Raw genomic sequence first — 22,902 nt, 5'->3', positions numbered from 1 at the left:
AGATCCACTATTCTCAAGAAGACCTGCATTTTGAGCCATCCCACGACATGCTGCGACCTTGCTGGGCTGCAAACTGCCAATACCCTGGGACCTCAAGCTGGAGTGCTGTGCATGGTCTTAAGTTCGAATCTAGCTGAACCTTTCCCTGAAGGCCCCTCATCGGAGTGCAGGACAGAGAACGGAGAGAATCCAACCGGCGATATTCGTTCATCTGGCTGCTGTAAAAAGGCGCCAAATCCACAGAGCAACGAGAATCTGTGAAGAATCCTTTGTTGGAAGCCTCCTCTGACAACTGCTGCTGCAAGTTTCCATCCAGTGTCCAGTTCTTTCGTCTCCAGACCAAGAATCCAGGGATCTGGTCCTGTCCAGCTGCATCCTGAAGGCATCCACTCCGAAGCTCTTCTTTTCTCCCAAGGTACTGTGTGGGTTTGGGTAATACTTACTTTAACTCTGGTGTGCATCCTGTGAGGCTGAGTGTGTGATTTGTGTGGTTGGGAGTTTGCCCATACCACTTGCCCAGGCCTAATGCTTGAACACATATAGGGAGCATTCTGTGAAGTCCCTGAACACTAACTCTGAACGTGAACATTTACTTGTTTAAGAAGATCTTCTATGGAACTTTGACTTTCCTGCAACTGAACCCCATCTCAACCTGCCTACAGCTGGCACCTAGACCACTAGGGTCCCTCTTCTGCCTTTGAGAGAACTCATGCAATAGACGAGAGAAGGACTTATTTATTTGAAATTCTTATATAGCGCCTACCGCCCACACGCCTCAAAGCGCTTACAAAGAAAAAGACATAACATAAAACACTAGATTCCTCAAGTTGTTACTACAGAAAGGAAGAGCAAAATCAGACAATAAGGCCAAGATTTGTGGAACCCATTGGCAAGTATTTACAAAGTCTCAGATACGATGGCAGAGTAGAAACACCACATCCCAGCAGAATACAATCCCTATCGCTATCCCCTTGAGTGCACCAGTTGGCCAGTTCAATCCTGCGCAAGGATTAAAAAAGGAGGAACGCACAAAACCTGGCCCTGTTCTTGCACGTAACCAGGCAAGTACTTTGTTGCAGAGTGCGTCTGTGGGTTCATTCTTGGCTGATCTAGGGACATTAGAAATAATAAAGTTTTGTTTGTCTAATAACAAGGCCTTAATATCTTCATCCTCCGGAGATGGCATATTAGATTTCCTGAGGCGCACAGTCCTTTTGTTTGTGATTCTGGACTTCTGGAGCTCCCGCTGACTGGCCGAGTGTGCAGACACAGAAGCAGAGCGGAGTTCCGGCATAGTCAGATTGAGATTCTGTGATGATTTATTTGCTGGGAGAGAGGGGGGGCGTGCACATTTTTTTTGAGAGGGGCACAAATCGGACCCAACGCCGGCGTGTGAAACCCCCTTTGAAGAAGCATGATTTACAACTGCTTTCAGAGGAGAATCTGTCTGTGACTAGCAGGACACTTTAATCGTAAGCAGTGCAGTCGCAGGTGGGGCGTTGTTAGGCAGAGTTTGTATGCAGTACCCTTTTAGACCATTACACACAACTATGAGTAAGCAAAACCAACCTTTGGTATAAGTCTGTACTACATAGTTTTTAGTAGCGGAGCTGAGCAGCCAGGCTTATCTCAAGAGGGAATGTGAGCTGTAAGGATGTTACACAGAGCTCTACAATCACAAGTATTCAAATAAACGCTTACACTCAAGGTTAAACACTTATTAATTTATTCAACAGTCAGTTATAAAACATTCACTAGAAGGAGGCAGTTAAATATACATCAATACACTTAAATACTATACTCGTTAAGTTTCTGAGGCATTTAAACTACTTTGAAGGAGGAGCAAAATGGCATTCAGAATACTTCGAAGGAGGAGCAAAAAGGAATAGGTTCAGACATAAAAGAAACTCCCAGGACCCCTCTTGTTATTTGCATATTTCAAGTACCTTTGGGACTCACCCTAAGTTACTAGGGGAATCCAGACGTGGACCCCTTGCTCACTACTCTTAGAGAGGCACAGCTACACCCTACTGATGAGGTTCAACCAGACCGAAACACGTGCCTGGGGTTGCTGTTGGTACTCTTGTTCAGAGGAGAATTGCCTAGCATTTCGGTGCTGGACTGCCCCTGGGCAGGACAAAGACTGATATGTTTAGGATATTTCTCCTCTGTGAAAGATAGTGAGCTAAAGACTCTGGGTAAGGCTCTTGTAACCAGGACGCATGTCTGGCAGAGTCTCCAAGGACCCCTCTTGTTATTTTCAAGATTAGGGAAGGACTTACAAGGTTTGGGCCTTTGCCTTGAAATGGAACACGTGTTATAAAGTTACTTACTTGTGAGAGAGTTGTTTTGGTAACTGTCCCTGTGAAAAATGAGTAGTTACAAAAGTTCTTACCTTGGACTGGGTTCTGCCATTCTTAAAAGTATATAGGGTTACTTTACTTGCCTGATTTGGCTGTTCCTCTTCTCAAAAGTATTGCTGTTGGCTTCACTTTGTTATTTCTTTCAGAAAATGAGTGTTAAGTAGAATTTTCATTTATGTGCTAAATCCCTTCAACCTTAGAGACCCTAAGCTCTTTTGCTGGACTTAGGACTCCTGACTGAGTGGGATCTTTTTTCACTCTCTCATGTGTTTTTCCCTGATTTGGATTTTGTGTGTCCGACAAACTCCATAGGCATCTGCTTTTTTATGGTGACACACAGCATCTTCAGTGCAGTGTCACTGAGAAGTCCTTTGGATTTCTCTTAAGATTTAAATAACTTTTCTTGGGTGAACTACTGTTCCCAGGAGTAGTAAGGTGAAATTAATCTTACTTACCTTTTCTTACCTTTTCTCTTTGTAGGTCCAGCACAAACCATCTTATGTGGAGTGCTGAGGGGTTACTAAGTAGTCCCTTATCCAACTTTCTGATGTAACATTTTTTGTTACCCTCACTACTTTAAATGGCTGGTGGCAGTGGTTTAATTTTTACTAACTTTGTGCTGGTCTACCGCAGGCTGAACCCTCGGCTGTAGTACATCACCCATGGGTGTCCATATTGTCAAAATGGCCCCTGTCTTCTTTTTTTGCCATTTTCTGTTTGTGAGGTCTTTCTCTGAGCGTTGAGACAGATTTGAGCCATTTGTGCATTTGGTCTTTGGCAGGCATCAGCCCTGAAGCCCGACCCTGGCTCCAGTGTGTCTGGAAGAGCAGGAAGTGAGGGAGATTCCCAAAACTCCTGTCCTTTGCGTCTAGGAGTGCCTGAACAAAACCCTGCTGTGTGATGGATAGCCTAGGCTATGCATGAATGGGAGAAACCTGCTTAAAAGGCGACGGTTTTGGGATTAGAGGTAGAGTCGACCACTCGGAGAAACACCCGACGAAGAAACCGTGTACAAAGCTTGCTGCGTCCTCCTGAACTGTTGAATTGCCCGGTGAAGCCCTGCTGCTGTGCTGAAACTCCTTTTTCATTTCGACACAGAAGCTCCGGATGGAACGACTTCTCCCCTTGTGTTAGTGGGACAAACTAACCCAGAGACAAACTCCACTGGACCATCTTCCCTCACTGGCTGTACTTCTTCGCTGCTGCAAGAACCGAGTGCCAGAGGTCGAATAATCTGTAGTCGAGTGCAATGTCTGAAATCCGGCTTCAAGCTCCAGGAGTCTCCCAAGGACTCCCCAGAAGCAGGACGACCAGAACTCTAGTCCCCTCACCAGAGCGCAGGACCCAAGGAGTGAAGGAAGCCCAACCGGTATCCGAGATCTGCGACAGTGCGGTTTACTAAGTGCTGAAACCATGAAGTGCCGCTGAACCGAAAAGAGCCTGTCGCTGCCGATGACCTACTGAGTACTGCCGCAAGCCCTTCAGACGTCCTCCCTCTTGTCCCCAGGAATGAGGCTCAATAATACAGGGTATGCATCGCTGTAGCAAGACAGATTCCTGCTGGACCACTCTTCTTCAAAACAGAGGTACTGTTTAGGTTTGGGGTACTGACCTCATTGCCTTTTTAGCTGTGCTCTTCTCAGTTGGGAATTGCATTAGCTACTTTTAGAGTTGATTCCAACTCTCCTTTCACAGGCTTACCAACTTGTGACCGTACAAGTGATTTTCTACAACCTCCATCTCTGTGCAAGACTATTCCCAATCTAAGAAGTGCCTCAGCTCCATAGACTGTGTTCCAATTGCCTTTGGCTGTCCTGGCTCCATGAAGACTCTTCTAGTCCATTGACTTTGATATCGTTTGTCCTTCATAGGTGGTAGCTTATTTTGAACCGGTACTGCTGGGAAAGGCTTATCTAGACTTCATTGGAAGATTTAGTTGTCCTTGCATTTACTGAGAACCCGTTTAACCTTTTCCTTCCTGCAACCTCAGAATCTGAAAAGTAACTAGTGTGATATATAAATGCCAGTACTGTCCTTGTGATATATAAATGCCATTACTGTCCTTGTGATTGAAGTCACCTCAGGGTGTAGGAATTGTGTGAGAAGCATATCCAAAGATTATCCACTAACTTGTTCGGATTCTGAAAAGTAATTTTAAAGTATATTTACATTGTTACATGCACTGCCTTTTTAAAAGAACGCTTACTTAAAAATGTATGTTAAATAACTGTTTATAACAGAATTCTGGAGTGCAAGTGTTACTTGCCTACGTGTATTTACGAATTTCATTTGTACAGCTCTACAGCTCACATTTACCCCTCTTGAGATAGGCCTGGCTACTATACAAGTTGGTAGTGTGACTGAGCAGCCAGGCTCATCTTAAGAGGGGTAATGTGAGCTGTAGAGCTGTGCGATGAAACCAGTAAATACAGGTATCCAAGTAAACACTTGCAGCCTTAAGAGTTATTGTATTTGTTAGGCAAGATTGTATGCAGTACCCTTTCGGTGCACTACAACAACCCTGACCTCCTGGCAATAGGAACTCAATCTTTGGTACAAGTCTGTGCTACACAGGTTGGTAGTGTGGTTGGGTAGCCAGGCTTATCTCAAGAGGGCTCAATGTGAGCTGTAGGGGAGTTAAACAGAGATTCACAGTAACAAGTATTCAAATAAACTCTTGCACTCAAGGTTTCTTGATTAAACAATAATGAATTCATTTACCAGTCAGTTATAATACGCCTACTTCAGAAGGGAGCAATGTTAAGCAACACACAAATGCCCTTCAAAAATAATACACACTCTTAGTTGTTTAAATCAGCAAATACCCATTTGGGAAGGCTCACAGACACTACCTACACCCTCAGGTGACTTCAATTGCTAGGGTGTTGTAGACATTAATATATCACTGTTTGCATTTAGACTTTCTTAGGAGAGTGTCAAAGAAAAGAGGGATCAGAATAGAACAAGCATTCACACAATGAGTCTTAAGCATGTAAGTACTTTCAATAACCCCCCAATGTAAAGTCAGTTTACCCTTTCCTGGAAGGAAAGCAAAAACACTTGAGAGAAGAGTCATTTAGGGAGCCAGGTCAGCCAATGTTTAAGTTAGCAAAAGTCAAGCTTGACTGAAGCACTTCTTGCAGGTAAGTAAAAAGTCTGTTTTAAAAGTCTTGGTAGAATAGAAGAAATCAAAGTAGGGCCACAAGCTGATCAGGCTTGTGAGGTAAAGAAGCTGATAGAAACTCTACAAATGCAACCAAGCAAGTCTCCAACGAGGACAAGTGGGTACACAAGAAGAGGTAAGTTCTCTTAGACTGTACAGTACCTTTAGGTTGAAGAAAAAGTGCAGCAGATGACTTCTGTCCCTGTGCAGCTCTGCAGATCCTGCTGTTCCTGGGCCTCAGTCGTGGGGACAAGAGCGAGGACGCCTGGGGACTCCTGCACTGCAATGGGACAGTCACTGCTCGCAACCGGCAATCTTCAAACAAGTGGCACTTCGGTGTTTCAGCTCCTTGCGTCTACCGCAAATAGCACCACAGCGTTCCTGGCTGTCAAGATGGGCTTTCCTTGCATCTGGGGTCACGCACTGTTGAGGGGGCTCAGGCTCAGTCAGTCCTAATTCCTGGGAGACAGGAGGATCTTCCTTGAGCTCTTAGCCAGCTTAAAAGCAATGCACAAAAACTGGTGTTCCTCTCCCTGGCTATTCGGTTCCAGCAGCGACTGCAGTGGAAATTCAACCAGCTCCGAGTGTATGTCCAGGTGGCTTACTTTGGAGTTGATTGGTCCCACCAACTCAAAAGGGAGAAGTCGTCCTTGCAGTGGCTTCTCTGTCGATACAAATTTGAAGTTTCAGGGCAGCAGCAGGGTTTCACTGGGCTAACCAATGGTCCAGGAGTTGCAGCAGGCGTCCTCATCAAGTTCTTCTTCGGATTCCTTCGTCCAGTGGTCGACCCTGCCTTCCAAGCCAAAAAGTCTTGCCTTTTATGCAGCTTGCTCCCATTCATTCCAGCCTAGCTGTCAGTCACTAAGCAGGGTGGCTGTACTTGCCGTACAGCCAGCTGGCCAATCACCTAAGTTTGCATTCCTGTCTCCTAGGAGACAAGCACAGGGAGTTTTGGGCATCTCCCCTGCCAGACACCCTGGAGGCAGAGGCGGTCTTCACTCGTGAATCCCACCAAAGGCAAAATGAACAAAGGGACCAAACCTGGTTTGGCGCGCATAGTAAATCTCAAGAAGGACCTTTCCACAAAGAAATGGCGAAAAAAGAAGACCAGGGCCATTTTGACAAAAATGGCACCCACGGGTGCTTTACTGTGGCTGCGAACGCAGCCCTAGGTAAAATCCCATAATGGTGGTAAAATGTAAACCACTGCCACCAGCAATTTATCGAGGAAAGGGCAACATAAAAATGTTACATGAGAAGATAGTAAGTAACCCCTCAAGCACCCTATTGTAAGATAGTGTGTGCTGGGTCTAGAAAGTTACAAATGTAAGTAAAGTCAATTGCACATTACTGCTCTGGGAAACAGTAGTTTATCCCAGAGAAGATATTTAAACCTGGTACGACGTTCTTTAATAAAATAATAATAATTTGGCATTTATATAGCGCTACAAACCCTCAGGTATCCGAGCGCTGCTTATTATTGCCGACAGTGCGTGGTGCTCATTTATCGACCACGGAAGGATAAAAAGGATGAGTTCTGCCCTGCAGGGATTCGAACCTGCGTTAGCAAGCTCTGCACGGATGTCAAAGCAAGCGCTCTACTTGCTGTGCCACTTGGCCGGCCTTTCATTGCTTGCCTGATCATCCCCAGGCTTTTCAAAGTGTACATTCCATCGAATGTGCTCATCGAATTTTTTAGGGTGGAGTGGGAAAGGGCAGATAAGGGTTTGGGAAGGTGGGCAATGGCAAAAAATAACCATGAGACCATTGGACCATGAGCACATTCGATGGAATGTGCACGTTAAAAAGCCTGGGGATGAAAAGGCAGGCGATGAAATGACATGGAACCTTAAACCTTTGGGCAATCTGAAAGACTTCCCTGTGTCACTGCACTGAAGGTGCTGTGTGACATAATGTAAAAGATGATGCCTATGGAGTTTGTCGGACTCCACAACCAAAAGAAACTGTGTTCAAAATCACATTAAAATACATGAGAGAGTGGGAAAAAAAGTGTCTCACTCTCTCCAGGTTGCAAAAATCGAGTCCTCAAAATCCAGCAAAGTTGCTGGGGTCTCCAAGGTAGAGGGAATTAGCACAATTCTGAGAATTCTCCCTAACAGTATTTTATTTGGTTATTTATATAGCACTCTTTCCCCCCATTTGTATGGCCCCAAAGCGCTTTCTGGTTGAACGCCCACGGTGACCAATGTGCTGGAGGTTCTAAAAGTTTTATATTAGGAGATGCATGTAAACATTTTCGCCGGTCTAGGCCTTAGGTGGCTGGCTAGGCTCGACTAAGCAGCCCAAATAGGTCCGGCACATGGAGGAGTGTTGTTGGTGGTTTGCGATAGAGTGCTATTGTTGAAAAAGAGTCGATGTGTGGCCAGCTATACTGAATTTCTTTTTTGTTGGTAGTCGCTGTATGCTAGCGGCAGAGGTGTTGCGGTACGTGAGGTGTTTGTGTGGACGGCTATATGCGCTGCTAGGCCGGATGAGCATAGCGATAGCCGTATTCTACGGTGCATGGATGCTTGGCCGTGCTTGCGGCCTGTGTCCGCAGACGTGGTGTGAGGAATACGTAGCATAGGCTTCGATGTTCGGCTGCATCGATCTTTGTCCAGTGCGGACGTCATGGTCTCACTATTCGTGGTCTCTCTGGTGCAAGAGTCTGAGCAGTGAGGGCGAGTGATATGGCCAACTATGGGTGAGGGCAGATATGGCCTAAGTTTCACCATACTGTCGGTTCCGTAGCATAATAGGCAGGTAAGGTGGGTACACCTAGATTTGAGAACCTGTATAATGGGATTGAGGGTCCTGTACAATGGGAGAGTGGCCTAGGTTTCAAAATACAATTTAGGTACAGGGAACACACCTAGAATGGAGAGCCCTGTATAGAGGGGGAAATGCCTAGGTTTCACAGTACATTTTGGGGATGGGAGACACCTGGCTTGGAGAGTCCTCTATAGTGGGAGTGGATACACCTAGATTTGAGGACCCTGTATGGTAGGAGAGTGGCCTAGGTTTCACATTGTGAAACTGTCAAAGTCTAGGGGCACTGAAGATCCTCTTTGCAGGTGAGTAAAAGTCTTGCACAATGTTTTTAGAAAGGTTTGTAGAAATAAGATTCACTTAAAGGGCCACAAGCCAGAAGGCTTGAGAGGTACAAAGCTGCAAGCAACTCTGCAGTGGCAGCCAAGACAAGTCTCAACTAAGAACAAGTAAGGCTACACAACAATAGGTAAGTCCTATTAGGTTTACAGTACCATTGGGTCAAAGAAATGGGTCCAGCTGGCTTCTGTTCCTCTGTGCCTCTGTAGATCCTGTTCCTGTGCCTCAGTCGTGGGGACAAGAAGGAGGACTTCTGGGGACTCCTGCAACACAATGGGAAGGTCGGCGACAGCAAAGGTCAAACTTCAATTCAGTGGCACTTTGCAGTTTCAGCTCCTCGTGTCTCAGCAAATAGCACCACTGTGGACTCCCGGATACCACTCTAGACTTTCCTAACATCTGGGGTCCCGCACTCTGTTGAGGTGGCTCAGGCTTGAGCAGTCCTGCTTCAAGGGAGTCCAGAAGACCTTCCCGAGGCTTGGGTCCGAACTTAAAAGCGATGGATTCAATCTGGTGTTCCTCTCTGGGACTTCAGTTCCAGCAGCAGTGTTAGTACAGCCAGCTCCGAGAGAATGTCCAGACAAGGCATGGGGTTGACTGATCCCACCAACCCAAGGGGAGAAGTCATCCTTGCAGGGCTTCTCTAGTCAAAACGAATTTGGAGCTTCTGCACAGCATCAAAGCTTCACCAGGCAAACTAACAGTCCAGGAGTTGCAGCAGGCGTCTCTTCCAAGTTCTTCTTCCGATTCCTTCGTCCAGTGGTCGACTCTGCCTTCCAAGCCAAAACGTCTCGCCTTTTTATGCAGGTTTCTCCCATTCATTTGCAGCCTAGCTGTCAATCACACAGCAGGGTGGCTGTCCTTGCCAATAGCCAGCCAGCCAATCACCCTTGGGTGCATTCCTGTAACCAAGGAGACCAAGCACAGGGAGTTTCGGGCACCTCCGTCGCTTCCTGCCCTGCCCGACACGCTGGAGCCAGAGGCGGGCTTCACCACTGAATCCTGCCAAAGACAAAACGAACAAAGGGACCAAACCTGGTTTGGCGCGCAGAGTAAATCTCAAGAAGGACCTTTCCAGCAAGACATGGCGAAAAAAGAAGACCGGGCCATTTTGACAGAATGGGCATCCATGGCTGATTTGCGGCAGCTGCAATTGCAGCCTGCGGTAGAAACACACAATGGTAGGACAAAGTAAACCACTGCCACCAGCCATTAATTGTAGAAAGGGTAACATAAAAATGTTACATGAGAAACTAGAAAAAGGGGATACTAAGTAACCCCTCCAGCACCCCATTGTAAGATGGTGTGTGTGTGCTGGGTCTAGAAAGTTACAACATGCAAGTAAAGTCAATTTCACTTCACTGCTCTGGGAAACAGTAGTTTTACCAAGAGAAGGTATTTAAACCTTTGGGGAAATCTACTAGACTTCCCTGTGCCACTGCACTGAAGGTGCCGTGTGTCACAATGTAAAGATGATGCCTATGGAGTTTGTCAGACTCCAAAGTCAAAAAGAAAGAGTCCAAATCACAGAAAAAAATATACGAGAGAGTGTGAAATAGGTCTCACTCTCTCCGGGTTAGAAATTAAAAGTCCTAAAGTCCAGTAGAAAGAGCTGGGGATCTCCAAGGTAGAAGGGAATTAGCACATTTCTGAGAATTCTTGTAACGCTCACCTGATTCCCACGGAGGCACTGATCCCGGCTGGGCTGCTATCGTTTCTTCAATTGAGAAGCGTAGAGCTCGGACGAGTCTCAGGACTGGGCTTCCTCTTATCGAATGTCTGACTTGCAGGGTAAGTTTTCTGCAGGTGGAAGAAAAAGGGTTAATCACCGTTTGATGGGATTCCTTCTCCCACCAATCGCCAGTTTCTCCCACAGCCTAGCTTTCTACTTGTCTCGGCGAGCTCTCACCTTAGGCGTATAAATGCTGAGCTCTCCATCCTGCGTCTGGTGCAGGGGTGCGTGGATTCCAGTTACGTCACTGGATGAGTTCAGTGTTGAGGCTCAAGTCTTTTGCGGCCTTAGTTGTGGCACTGGTGCTGGGATGCCGAAGAGCGATGCCGCCGTTACTGCACGAGCGGATGCCTGTAAGTATACTGTAGTCTTTAGGCTTTAAAAGATGGGCACCTCAATAATGTCCCTTTTCCTTTGTTTCAGGCCTCGGGATGCTGTGGGCGTAGTTTTCCGTTGCCGCTGCACGTGCCGATGCACGTAAGTATAATGTTCGTTGGCCGCTTTTAATGGCACCTCTAATAATGTCCTTTTTCTAGTTTTCAGGTGCCGGGATGCTGCGGTTGATGCGGCCGCTTCTGCGCGTGCAAAAACTGGTAAGTTAAGATGAATGCGACTTCCTTCACCCGAACCCCTTTTTAATTATGTCCTTTGCCTTTCAGGTGCAGAGAAGCTGCCGAAGAGAAGGCCGGGGTTAGCTCCGTTGCAATCACGGATGGATCAGGTAAGCGGGCGCGGCTGCGAGCGAGTTGCACTTTTCTAACCTTATGTTTATTCTTTGCAGGTTTTGCCGGTGACTGGATTCCGGGATCTGGTAAGTATTGTTCTGTGTCTTTCTTCATCCACAGGTTGCTGCGCGGAAGCTGAAGAGGACTCTGGACCTGGAATGCAGGAGCCGACTCGGTGAGCGTCCTGCTGCTGCTGCAGAATAACGCGAAGCACGTGTTTTCCATCGGGCGTGGTTTAAATAGCAGAGAAGTGCTTCCAGTGTGTGTTCTTCCACCGGTTCCACCCAGGTAAGAAAAGAGTTCCTGAATGGAGGGAATAGTTCCTCCCAGCCCTGATGGCTGGGGACTTCAACCAGACTGGATTGTTCTGGGTAAATATGGGTAAATATGCAGCATGGTCTCCCTCAGGTAAGTCCACCCAAGCATTATTACACTGTTTATCAATATGAGCCCGGCGCCTATGGCGCCGGGACTGAAACCCTTCATGAGCCTGGCGCCCAAGGCGCCAGGACACGGTCCAAAGGGCCCCTGTAGGGGTCTGCTGGGTCCGGAGTAGTGGAAGACTGGTCTGCGGTCCTGGCCCCTCGGGAGTAGCGCCCATGACAATTCTCCCTAACAGAGAAATTGACAGGGGAGCCCAAAGGGGCAATCCAGCCTAAGCCCAAATGTTGTAGGAAACTATAACTTCAACCATACACTATGGAGAGACATAGACTAGGTGAAAGGGAAAAAAAGATTCCCCTCCACCTAGGGACAAGGAAAAATAATTCCCAAGTACAAGCAGAAAGTTCTGAGGTTGACACAGGTCAGGAAGATTTATCACTAACATGAAAATCTTACCCAACACCCCTGCACTAGTAACCTTATGAACTGACCAGTGCCCCCAAAAAAGGTAAGTGGAGCTTTTCATACCTCCAGTCAGGTTAAAGGCCAAGACGTAGCAAAGAGATGGGAGTTCCATGGATATCAATGGAAGGAAAGTTGCAAAAAGAAACACATTTTTATTAGCATAGACTTGTGGCTACCGGGCTAGGGAGCGCCAAGGTTTCCTCCGGATCTTCCAAGAAGCTTGGTATCCACAGACACTAGCAAAGCTTGGCTGTCAAGTATGCCTTGGCAAGCTGAAGCAGAAAGAATGCCACACGAAATTCAGTTTTTTAGTTTTTCTTGAGCTTCAAGACTGGTCTGAAACTTAGACAAAATAATTGTGCCGTCCACAGGATAAGGAGGAATATTAAGAGAGAAGCGTTCACTCCCAACAGGGTGACTCTATTCAAACATTCAGAAGCCACACAGTCACTGGTGGTCACTACCTGCAACCTAATTCACAGGCAAATGTGTAAGCTGTGTATTCTGCGCGGGAAGCTCAGATTAACCAGGCATCCAGCCAGATCTGGTATTGGCATCTCCTGCCCTTGCATTCATGGCCAAATGTGGCTTAATGGTTTCCTTTCACACTAAGGAAACAAGGTTTAGCTGTAAACATTCCAACACAGGCTGTGGCATTGGACTCATCTGGGGGAAAAGGGATGATAAATCAGTCAGGAAAAAGCTAAACAAAGCTTTGAAGCTTTGAAACAAATACAAAAACGTACAAGACTCTGCATCGAACCCCTTGCAATAATGGAACAATGGTAAGAGTAGAGCCACACATGATGAACACTCAGCACTAGAGACAACTCTCTACATGGCACAAGGTGACAAAGGCATGGTACATCGTAACAAAGACAACTCTACGCAGAAAAATCCTATGACTTCTACTAGGCAGACTGGCCGGCCCATTGGCTCATGTGTAGCACATTGACACTAACTATCAACTGGCCGCTCAGAACTTTGCAATTAGACAAATCGTAAATAATTAAATAGAATATCTAGAGAGACTGCTTTCTTACCTGAATGTCCAGTGCATCTGCCACTCCCCCTCCCAACCGCGAGCCTGGACTCCTCTTCAACAGCTAAATGGGCAAAATAGTAGAAAGGTAAGTCCATGCCATTCAATGAAGCCTCTAGCCTGAAAACCATTGCAAAGATGATCCTACTCTTTGTGGGTTAGGTTTTCAAGTCACAGTGTTATATGTGTCCGCAAACGGACGCTTCCTGAATAGTTAAAATGCCAAACAAGCCAACTCTGATGGCACAGGATGACCTGGATACAGTTGCCTTTATTGGAACATGCAACAAGAGCTCTGACTGGGACACGGAGGTACCAGATACATCATATTCAGACAAGAGGATTGGGATGAAGGAGGACTGACTCACTGTCTGGCAGTACAGTATTCGAAGCACAGGGAATATATGGGGAAAGCGGGAGCACCCAGGACAGATTTGCAGAGCTAGATTATCACCAGGACACCCGCAAAGAGGGAGCTGCTGGGGATGCGGAAGCATTCAAGAGCATAGCCCATTTACAATACAGAGATCCAACATATACAATTAAAGTGTGTGACCAGGGGTGTTTCTAGGTTTGGAAAAGGTCTGGGGCTATGCTAATGCCAGGCTGTCAGGATTCGGGGCTAGCTAGCCTTTTGGTTGTAGCACCTGAGATTCTATCTAGGGCTACAACCAAAAGACCAGGGGCTATAGCCCCCTCAGCCCCACCTAGTAACGCCTCTGTGTGTGTCAGTGAGGAGGTAATCAGACTCAAGTAGCCAGACTCAATACAGGCAAATTCTTAAGAAGTACAGATTGGGATAAACATTTATCCCATTTTAAAAGGCTGGAGCTTCTAAATTAGTTTTTGCTGCTTTCCAATTAACAATGATTCACATATTTCAGAAGTGCCATTCCTCAGTCATGTGTTATTTTGACTGTTTACATAGATCATGCCTGTTGCGATGGATTTTCAAAATTGAACAGATTCTTCTAAGAGACCACCCTAAATTGGTGAACAGGGAAGGACACAACGTCTAGCCAAACTATCAGGGCAGTGTGACTGACCAGCAAGGCCTAGATATGGGAAGTGTGAGTGGTGAAGGGTTCAGTTAAGCACGCATACAGCACTTCTAACACAGGTTAGGCAGAATGTATGACAATACAATTATTTAGGCCTCAGACAACCTCTTAGAAATGAAAAACCACAGGTAAGTAGTGCACCAAAATATTAATTTCTACTATTTACACTTTCACTTTTTGGTTCATTCTAAGAGCACTAACACTTTACTTTAGAATAGAGTTCGATCACTTTCAGAATACTGCAGGATTAAGCAAATGAATAAAAGAAACAGGTGCGTAATCTGCAGTTAGGGAACTAATGCATCAACAATAGTTAGAAAAACCATTAAAAAACTTAGAATAGGACTTACTACACATTAGAAAGTCCTTTCCTAGCTACAAAAGTGGTGTCGGCTGCCCTAGGATCACAGGTCCCAAAGCAGTTCTCTTCAGAATACCAGGAGTCTTTTTTAAGAGTCTGAAGAAGTGTTTGCAAAGCCAACAGGAAGTTTGTAGTTAAGGAGCAATTGAAGACATCTTAGCAGACCCTCTCCAATCCAACCACCTCAGGGAAAACAAAGGGGTGGGTCCTTGACAAGAATTCTACTGATCAGTCAGGCAAGGGAGAAGAAGGACCCATTAAAACCTATGAAGGTATTGGGGGTATAACATGCAGGTTTTACTCATCCACAGTACTCAGATTCACTCCGGGACCACTGTAGAAATTCCTGAAATTGCTGTGCCCCCTTGTCTGGTGTCTTTGTTTTGTTGAAGGTGGTCCAGAGGTGTCAGGCGCAGAAGCCACTTTCAGCATTGGGACGGTTTGTCAGCTGTTCCATGATCTGATGGATCGGCTCTGGGAACTGTACAGCTGTACATCACTGGTAGGCTGAAGAAAGAACCACCACTCCAGCAGCAACCTCAGAGGAACCCCAGAACACAATCCAGACAGCGATCAGCGATTAACATTTTTGCATTTACCACAAATGGCTACTAAAAAGGTGGCTAGCATCTCAGGATGGCCATGCCACAAGGTTTTTCACTTCTTCTTAGGCCATATTGTTCTTTGGCCTTTCTGCCTTCCGAAGATAGAAAATGCCTTGTACGAAAAAGTCCCTTTCCCAGAGAAAGCTGTGGATTGCAGGAGATGCAGGTGGTTACTGTATTTGGCTGGGGGAAAAGGGTTCAGGCTGTCTAGTCCTAATCTACATCCCAGGTGCTTGAATGTCTGTTGCCAGGCAGATGTGGCCAGTGGCTATGAATGGGTCAGCACTGACTGTATCAATGGTGCCGATCTTTACAATAGGTGAGCAGGGGCATGCTCCCATCCCAAAACTAAGATAAAAGGAGGGCTCCTCCAGCTATGTATCAGATTGTTGGAACCAAGTCCCCCACAAAGAAAAACAGCCCACTGACTACCTGAAGACGACCTCTGCAGAGGAACAGAATCGACTCCAGTGATGTTCCCGGCAGGGTCGGACTGGGACAAGAAATAGGCCCGGAGACCACAGAAAAAGTGGCCCACCCCTCGCCTTACGACCCTTGACCTCTGAAGACAATACCAGAAGTGATGTAATTTGACCCCACCCGAAAGTGACATCCCGGGAAGCGATGAAACGCAACCTTTCACCCCCTTGACAAAACAGGAAGTGGCATCAAATAGCATTGTTCCCCAAGTACACTACGAAAAATATGGTTATGATTTCACCAATGTGATATACATTTCATACAAGAATGGATCACCATGTGCATCATTAATATCTGTGTGTATAGATCCATATTGTCAAATTACTGTGAATGCAAGCAGATGCTAAAGACCAAATGATAATATGTTATTGCATACAACTTACTTTTAAGCTCTTTTTTATAGAACAAATATGCACACAATATCACCCAGCCTGTGTTGGTACTCATTATCGACCTCAAAAGGATGAAAGGCTGAGATGGCCTTGCAGGGATTCGAACCGGCAGATCACACACACATCACAGCAGCGAGCGCTCAACCCACTGAGCTATCATATCAGCTACAGTAAAATGAGCAATTATTCTGTAGTGGATACCATTAAACTGGTTACTGATATTTAACAGCAGACCAGTTAAGTTCATTTGCAGGTCTGGTGCAAAGTTGGCCGCATGCTGCAGCAGCATGTGAATGATGCATGCATCATCATTTATGATGCACACATCATGCATGCAAATCAATCATCAAAGCAAGGTAACATCCGTTACCTTGCCTTGATGAATTATGCTGTTGCGGGTTCATTGTTCTTTTCAAACCGGCCCAGGCGTGGGCAGAAACCAGCCCTCAGAGACTACACATGAACTGACCCTGGTTCCCGGTGAAGCCCTGCTGCTCAGACTGATCAAGAAGACTGTCTTCTGTGCTTTGACCCCTGGCCTGATTGGAAAACAGTCTCAACCCCTGCTTGAAGATCCGTGCCTTCGGCAGTGTCCCTGGAACAACGGGTGGATTCACCAACTCTCTCCTGGGCTACTTCGGCAAAGTTGTTGAGTGCATCCTTGGCACTTGGAGGATCTTCAGCTTATGGAACAAGACACCAGCTCCTGCATTTTTATCCTTCTTGTATGAACAGAAGCAGTGCTGGGTCCGCTCCCATGTTCGCCCCCTGAAGATTACTTGTTGCCGCCTGACCGTTGCGACTCCTATTGCAACACTCCTTCAATCCTGTGAGGTGTCCTGAAGTGGTCTGGCTGTCTGGAACAAATTCCTGTGCATTGCCACAACCAAAGCTAAATCCAGATGCCGAAAGTGACCCCTGCACCTGTAACCTCTGGGCATTCCACAACCACAAAGCGCAGATGACTGTCACCCCAACGGATTCCAGAACACCAGCAGTAATGTTTGGAAGAATCAGAGTACGGGGTTAAGTTAACCTTCCTCTTTCTGTCCACCCCACCCCTGTCCTCCATGGATTACAAGAGTGTAAAGTCCTGCCCCCAAATCACTCTTTCCTGAATTTGGTCGATGGAGGCCTGGTCAATGATTCCTTCCTAGGACTATCCCAAGGTCATGGATTGAGTTATTCTACTTACTTAACTTTTTGACTATTATTAACTATTATTAACTGGCAGTTCCAATCTCTTCAAAAACCTACCTGAAAAGTATCGACTTTGTAACTGGTAACTTTTGGGCGCAAGGCCTCCAACCATATTAGGGTTGGACTTTATAAGAGCTAGGGAAGCTGTTCCACGATTATCCGGAGGTGTTCTTTCTATTTCTAAAACATATGCGTACTTGCCTGCATTTCACTTGGCATTGACTCAAATGCTATTCCATTTCTCCTAATGGTGAATGTATATATCTGTTGTATAAGGGTGTCTGACAATATTTCACTAAATGTTTGACTTGATTAGTGTGCATTTTAAAGACCTAATAAACCATTGTATTTTGATACTTTCCTGTCCAACTTGAATTTTAGTGTTCCTCTGTGTGGACTCCTTGTAGCACTAGACCACACTCACTGTTTTCCTGAGACTAAGCCTTGACTGCTCACCTACCTTAACTTGATTGAGTGTTGGTGTATCTCTGTGTCTTGCCAATTTACCATAAATAGGGTAGCCTCCCCAAATCCTCCCACCAGGGCTGATTTTTTTAATTCATCATAACACTGTGCAATCTTGTCTAGGTGTCTTTCCTTAACTTACCTCTGGAAAGCCTATATGTGTTTTATATACACCACTCTGCTTTGTGTCATGTTTAAACACATGTTTTTATTTTTGGAATCTTAAAGTTTGTGTGACCTTATAAATAAAGTGTATATTTCAGTATACTGGTGTGGTGGGCCCTTTTGTGGGGTCTATTTGGGAAAACTTCTACCTCCCTGCCAGCCCTTCCCCCCCCTGCCGAAGTTACGCTGGACTGCTCTGCGTGATTAGGGGTACTCGTATAATTAAGGGGTACCCCTGTAAATTGGGTTACCTTTCAGTGGCGACGTCCAAACGTGAACTTAGTTTTTTTGCGAAGACCCAGGCCAGTCAGCCACACCCATCTATAGTGACCGGTGCCCTAAATCAATAAACACGTGTTTCCCGAGCGGCTTTAGTAGAAGCCATTTTAAACGAAATCCTCAATGATGCATGGGGACTTTGTAACAGAGGAAAACTCAAATGAAACACGCATACGAGTATACTCTTGCAAGTGGTAACAACATGGGAACATGCATGTATGAATGAATGATGATGATGTGAATGACAGTATGGTGATGTGAATGATAGTATGGTGATGTGAATGATGTACAAGGTCAATGGAATAGACTTTTGGTGATGCATTATGGAATAGGATTTTTGGTGATAAGGAATAGATTGGATAGGATTTCAGGTGATGTGTTAAGGAGAAGATTGGTTAGGAGGTGAGTTATGTATTGAAATTGTCGCGAATTTCTGTTTTTCTACTTTTCTATAATGGAAAAAGGGAGCCTCAGCGTATAAAAGACTGAGATGAAAGGGAACCTCAGCGTATAAAAGACTGAGATCAAAAAAGGGAGCCCCATCTTATAAGGACTGGGAGGTAAGGGATCCTCTGCCATAACGGGTTGAGAAGGTAGTACCACGCATTATTCTTTTATGACGATAAAAGCAATAGGATCCTCAGCATATTAAATGCTGGGAAAGGTGGTATTACAAAGGAAATAAGGAAAAACAGTAGTGGCTCGGTATAAGGAATGCGCCTGTATTTTAGTCAATTATTTTTGTATATTTTCTCTTGCTGTCTTTTGTGTTAAAAAGGAAGGAAGGTGGATGAGTCACGGTGTGTGTGAAATCAAAGTGGAAAAAGTATAAGGGGGTGGTGAAAAAGTGGGTTGATCTGTATTTTTGAGTAAAAAGCTCAAGCATGTGCAGCATAGCAGTAGGGTCTAAGTGAAGCATTAGGGGCGTGCGCAACATTATGGAGGAAGAAACTCCAATACAACACATGCATAGGGTTCTGCCACTGTATTGTTCTAACAGAATAAATGAACAATGGATAGTAGAAACAAAGGAAGGGGGGAGGATGTCCGGCACCTGGCCAGAGCAGGGCTCCCATAACAGGAACATGCTAGAAAAAAGGTACATCTTTTTAGCTGCAAAATAAAATAAAAAAAATCCCAAAAAAGAAGATATTCTAGATCGCTGGCAAGTATTCAAGGAGAAGATCTGGAAGGTGAAAAAGAGATCCAATGTAAGGAGATATACCCTGTAAACCCGCAGTAGGGTATACAAACCCAGTCTATAAGCCTCCAGCGGTAGTGAGAAGGTCAACAGGATTAGCAACTAGGGGCAGGGGGTTTACGCAAGAGTTTTTACACCTCCATATAACCCATCCACAAGAGCAGATATGCCTGTAGCATTGGTGTACACAGAGGGTCGACAAGTAGACAGACAACGAGTTAAGAGCATTGCGGGAAAGGTTAACCAAGTAACAAGAACCTGAAGAAATATCAGCAGAAATAACGGTACCGGTGCAGAAAATAGGGGATTGGAAGTCACAAGATTTTTGGTTTAGATTCAACCCTTGGGCAATAAGAAATGTTTGTGTTGAAAAGGATGATGGGCAGAGGGTATGGACTGTCCTGGACAAAAAGTAGAACAAGCAAGGGAAAATGGAGGAGAAGATTAGGTGGTAGAAATAATGTAGAGGCAGGGCAGGAAGGAGATCAAGGAGAGGAGGTGGCGAGAAACCCGTCCCTGCCACAAGAAGCAGTGAGGAGGGACAGACCAAGAAATAGACGAGATTTAGATGATAGTACAAGATCAGAAGAAAAAAGGGGTAGAAGACAAAATAGATATGCAGATGCCTTATACATAAAGGAGTAGGGATAATGCAGTATGTGCCATGGCCTCAAAAGGACAAGAATAATTTGATTAAAGCTCTCCTCCAGCTTGTAGCCAGAGCTAGTAAATGTATCTATGAACTTGAAAAACAAACAGCAGGGGTAGCCTTAGCACTAGGAGAGTTTAAGAGTTTAATCGTCGCCATAGTTGGGGACCAGGCTGGGGACATATGGGCATGGGCTGGTTACTTCGGGGTAAGTCTTGCAGATAATGAACATGATGGAGCAGCTTTCAATGAGTTCAGGGCAAGGATATGGGATGTCCTACGAAGGATGTACCCAGATACCCCTGACTTACTTTCTTTAATGCAGTTTACAACGGGTGATGATGAGGACCCAGTCAGGTTTATTCTTAAGTTACAGGAGATGTGGAGAGTTGAGACAGTACAATTGTTCAATGTTATCGTAAAGAGGGGATTAACAAAAGAGGTCCAGAAGACACTAAATAAAATTGTGGGAATTGGAGCCAAAGGGTGGGCAGAGCTACAAAGTATAATAGTCCACCGTTGTAAGAGAATCGAGGAGCGGGACAGTGAGACAGCCCAGAAGCAGCAAACGGACGAGACAAAACTAGTGGAAAAGAAACTAAATAAGGTTGTCGTCCAAGCACCGGATACGGCACTGGTTCAAGGGGAAAGGACAGGAGACACTCAACAAATTGTGAATGCCACAATTGCGGAACTATGGGGCGAAGGAGTGGGGGGACAGTACCCCAACCCACAGTGGCAGTATGAAGGAGCACCAAGGGGAAGAGGAGGGTTTCGAGGAGCAAGAGCAGAAGGCTTTGGGGGATAGGGTTTGTATAAGCTTGTACTACACAGTTTGGTAGCGTGTTGAGCAGCCAGGCTTATCTCAGGAGGGGTCAATGTGAGTTGTAGGGGAGTTACACAGAGATTGACAGTGACAAGTATTCAAATAACTCTTAAACACAAGGTTTCGTGAATAAACAATTATTCATTTATTTGTCTGTCAGTTAGAATAAGCCTTCTTCAGAAGGGAGAAATCTAAAAATAACAGACAACTACACTTCAATACTGTACACTGAGTTTCTAAATCAGTAAAGACCCTTTTGGGATGGCCTACAGACACAACCTACACCCTCAGGTGACTTCAATAGCTAGGGATCTGGGGACATTAATATCTTACTGTTTGCATTTAGAGTACTCTTAGAAGTTGGTAAAAGGAAAAGGTTATTAGAACAACAAGAGACCACGAATATTCTCAAGCAGGCAAATACTTTTGGATCCCCTAAGCAGAGTCATTCAGTATAACAGGCTAAGCCAACGTCAATAGGCAAAAGTCTTACAGAGGATGAAGCACTTCCGGGAGGTAAGTAGAAAAGTCTTTGCACAATGTTTTAGAAGTCTTTGAAGAAAAGAAGAATCCAATGTAGGGCTACAAGCTGATTAGACTTAGGAGTAGTAGAAGATGCAAGCAGCTCTACATTGAGAGTTAAGTTCCCTCAGACTTTACAGTACCTTTGTATTGAAGAAAAGGTGCAGTAGATGACTTCTGTTCCTGTGCAGTTCTGCAGATCTCACTGTTCCTGGGCCTCAGTCGTGTGGGACAAGAGCGAGGACTTCTGGGGACTCCTTCACTGCAATGGGATGGTCACCGCTCGCAACCGGCAATCTTTCAAACAAGTGGCATTTCAGTGTTTCAGCTCCTCAGGACTACCGCAAATATGAACACTGCGGTTTCTAGCTGTCGAGATGGACTTTCCTTACTTCTGGGGTCACGCACTCTGTTGAGGGGACTCAGGCTCGGACAGTCCTGCTTCCTGGGAGTCCGGTGAATCTTCCTGGAGCTCTAGACCAACTTAAAAGCAACGCACACAATCTGGTATTCCTGTCCCTGGCGGCTCGGTTTCCAGCAGCAACTCTGTCGAAATGCAACCAGCTCAGAGAGAATGTCCAGGTGGCTTACTTTGTAGTTGATTGGCCCCACCAACTGAAGGTGAGAAGTTGTCCTTGCAGGGGCTTCTCTGTCAATACGAATTTGTAGTTTCAGCACAGCAGCAGGGCTTCACCGGGCAAACCAACGGTCCAGGCGTCCTCTTAAAGTTCTTCGTCGGTTCCTTCATCCAGTGGTCGACTCTGCCTTCCAAGCCAAGAGCCTCGCCTTTTCTTCAGTTCTCCCCCATTCATATCAGCGTAACTGTCAGTCACCCAGCAGGGTGGCTGTCCTTGTCGGACAGTCAGCCGGCCAATCACCAGAGTGCATTTGGGTCTCCTAGGAGACTAAGCACATGGAGTTGTGGGCACCTCCCTCACTTCCTGCCTACCCCAGACACGCTGGAGCCAGAGGCGACCTTCACTCGTGAATCCCGCCAAAGGCAAAGCGAACAATGGGACCAAACCTGGTTTGGCGCGCAGAGTAAATCTCAAGAAGGACCTTTCCACAAAGAAATGGCGAAAAAAAAAAAAAAGACTGGGGCCATTTGGACAAAAATAGCACCCTTGGGTGCTTTACTGCAGCTGCAAACGCAGCCCGCAGTAAATGCACACCACGGTCGTTCAAATGAATCCACTGCCACCAGCCATTCAGTGAGAAAAGGGTAACAACATTTTTTACATGAGAAGCTAGACAAAGGGGATACTAGGTAACCCCTCCAGCACCCTATTGTAAGATGGTGTCTGCTGGGTCTAGAAAGTTACAAATGTAAGTAAAGTCAATTTCATTTTTACTGCTCTTGGAAACAGTAGTTTATCCAAGAGAAGGTATTTAAACCTTTGGGAAATCTGAAAGACTTCCCTGTGCCACTGCACTGTAGGTGCTGTGTGACACAATGTAAAAGATGATGCCTATGGAGTTTGTCAAACTCCACAACCAAAAGAAACACAGAGTTCAAAATCACTTTAAAATACACGAGAGAGCGGGAAAAAGGGTCTCACTGTCTCCAGGTTAAAAAAATTCCAAGTCCTCAAAATCCAGCAAAGTTGCTGGGGGTCTCTAAGGTGGAGAGAACTAGCACATTTCTGAGAATTCTCCCTAACATCTAACAGTATGGGAAGGCACCTTGCCCCCTGATGGCAGTGGTGACCCCTTT

General features: G+C 45.7%; 1 protein-coding gene across 1 annotated transcript in view; it reads right to left on the bottom strand.

Annotated features, from left to right (window-relative positions):
• The window catches only part of RPS6KB2 (ribosomal protein S6 kinase B2), a 236,027-nt gene that overhangs the window by 101,729 nt on the left and 111,396 nt on the right, over positions 1 to 22,902 (bottom strand). Inside the window, exon 11 of the mRNA XM_069628963.1 lies at positions 12,984 to 13,046. Coding sequence (XP_069485064.1) covers positions 12,984 to 13,046 — 63 coding nt within the window. The remainder of the gene's footprint in view (positions 1 to 12,983; positions 13,047 to 22,902) is intronic.

The sequence above is a fragment of the Ambystoma mexicanum genome, chromosome 12 (genome assembly GCF_040938575.1).
Source record: "Ambystoma mexicanum isolate Mex_15411 chromosome 12, UKY_AmexF1_1, whole genome shotgun sequence".
In the NCBI taxonomy this organism is placed as follows: domain Eukaryota; kingdom Metazoa; phylum Chordata; class Amphibia; order Caudata; family Ambystomatidae; genus Ambystoma; species Ambystoma mexicanum.
This window is presented reverse-complemented; position numbering and strand designations above follow the sequence as displayed.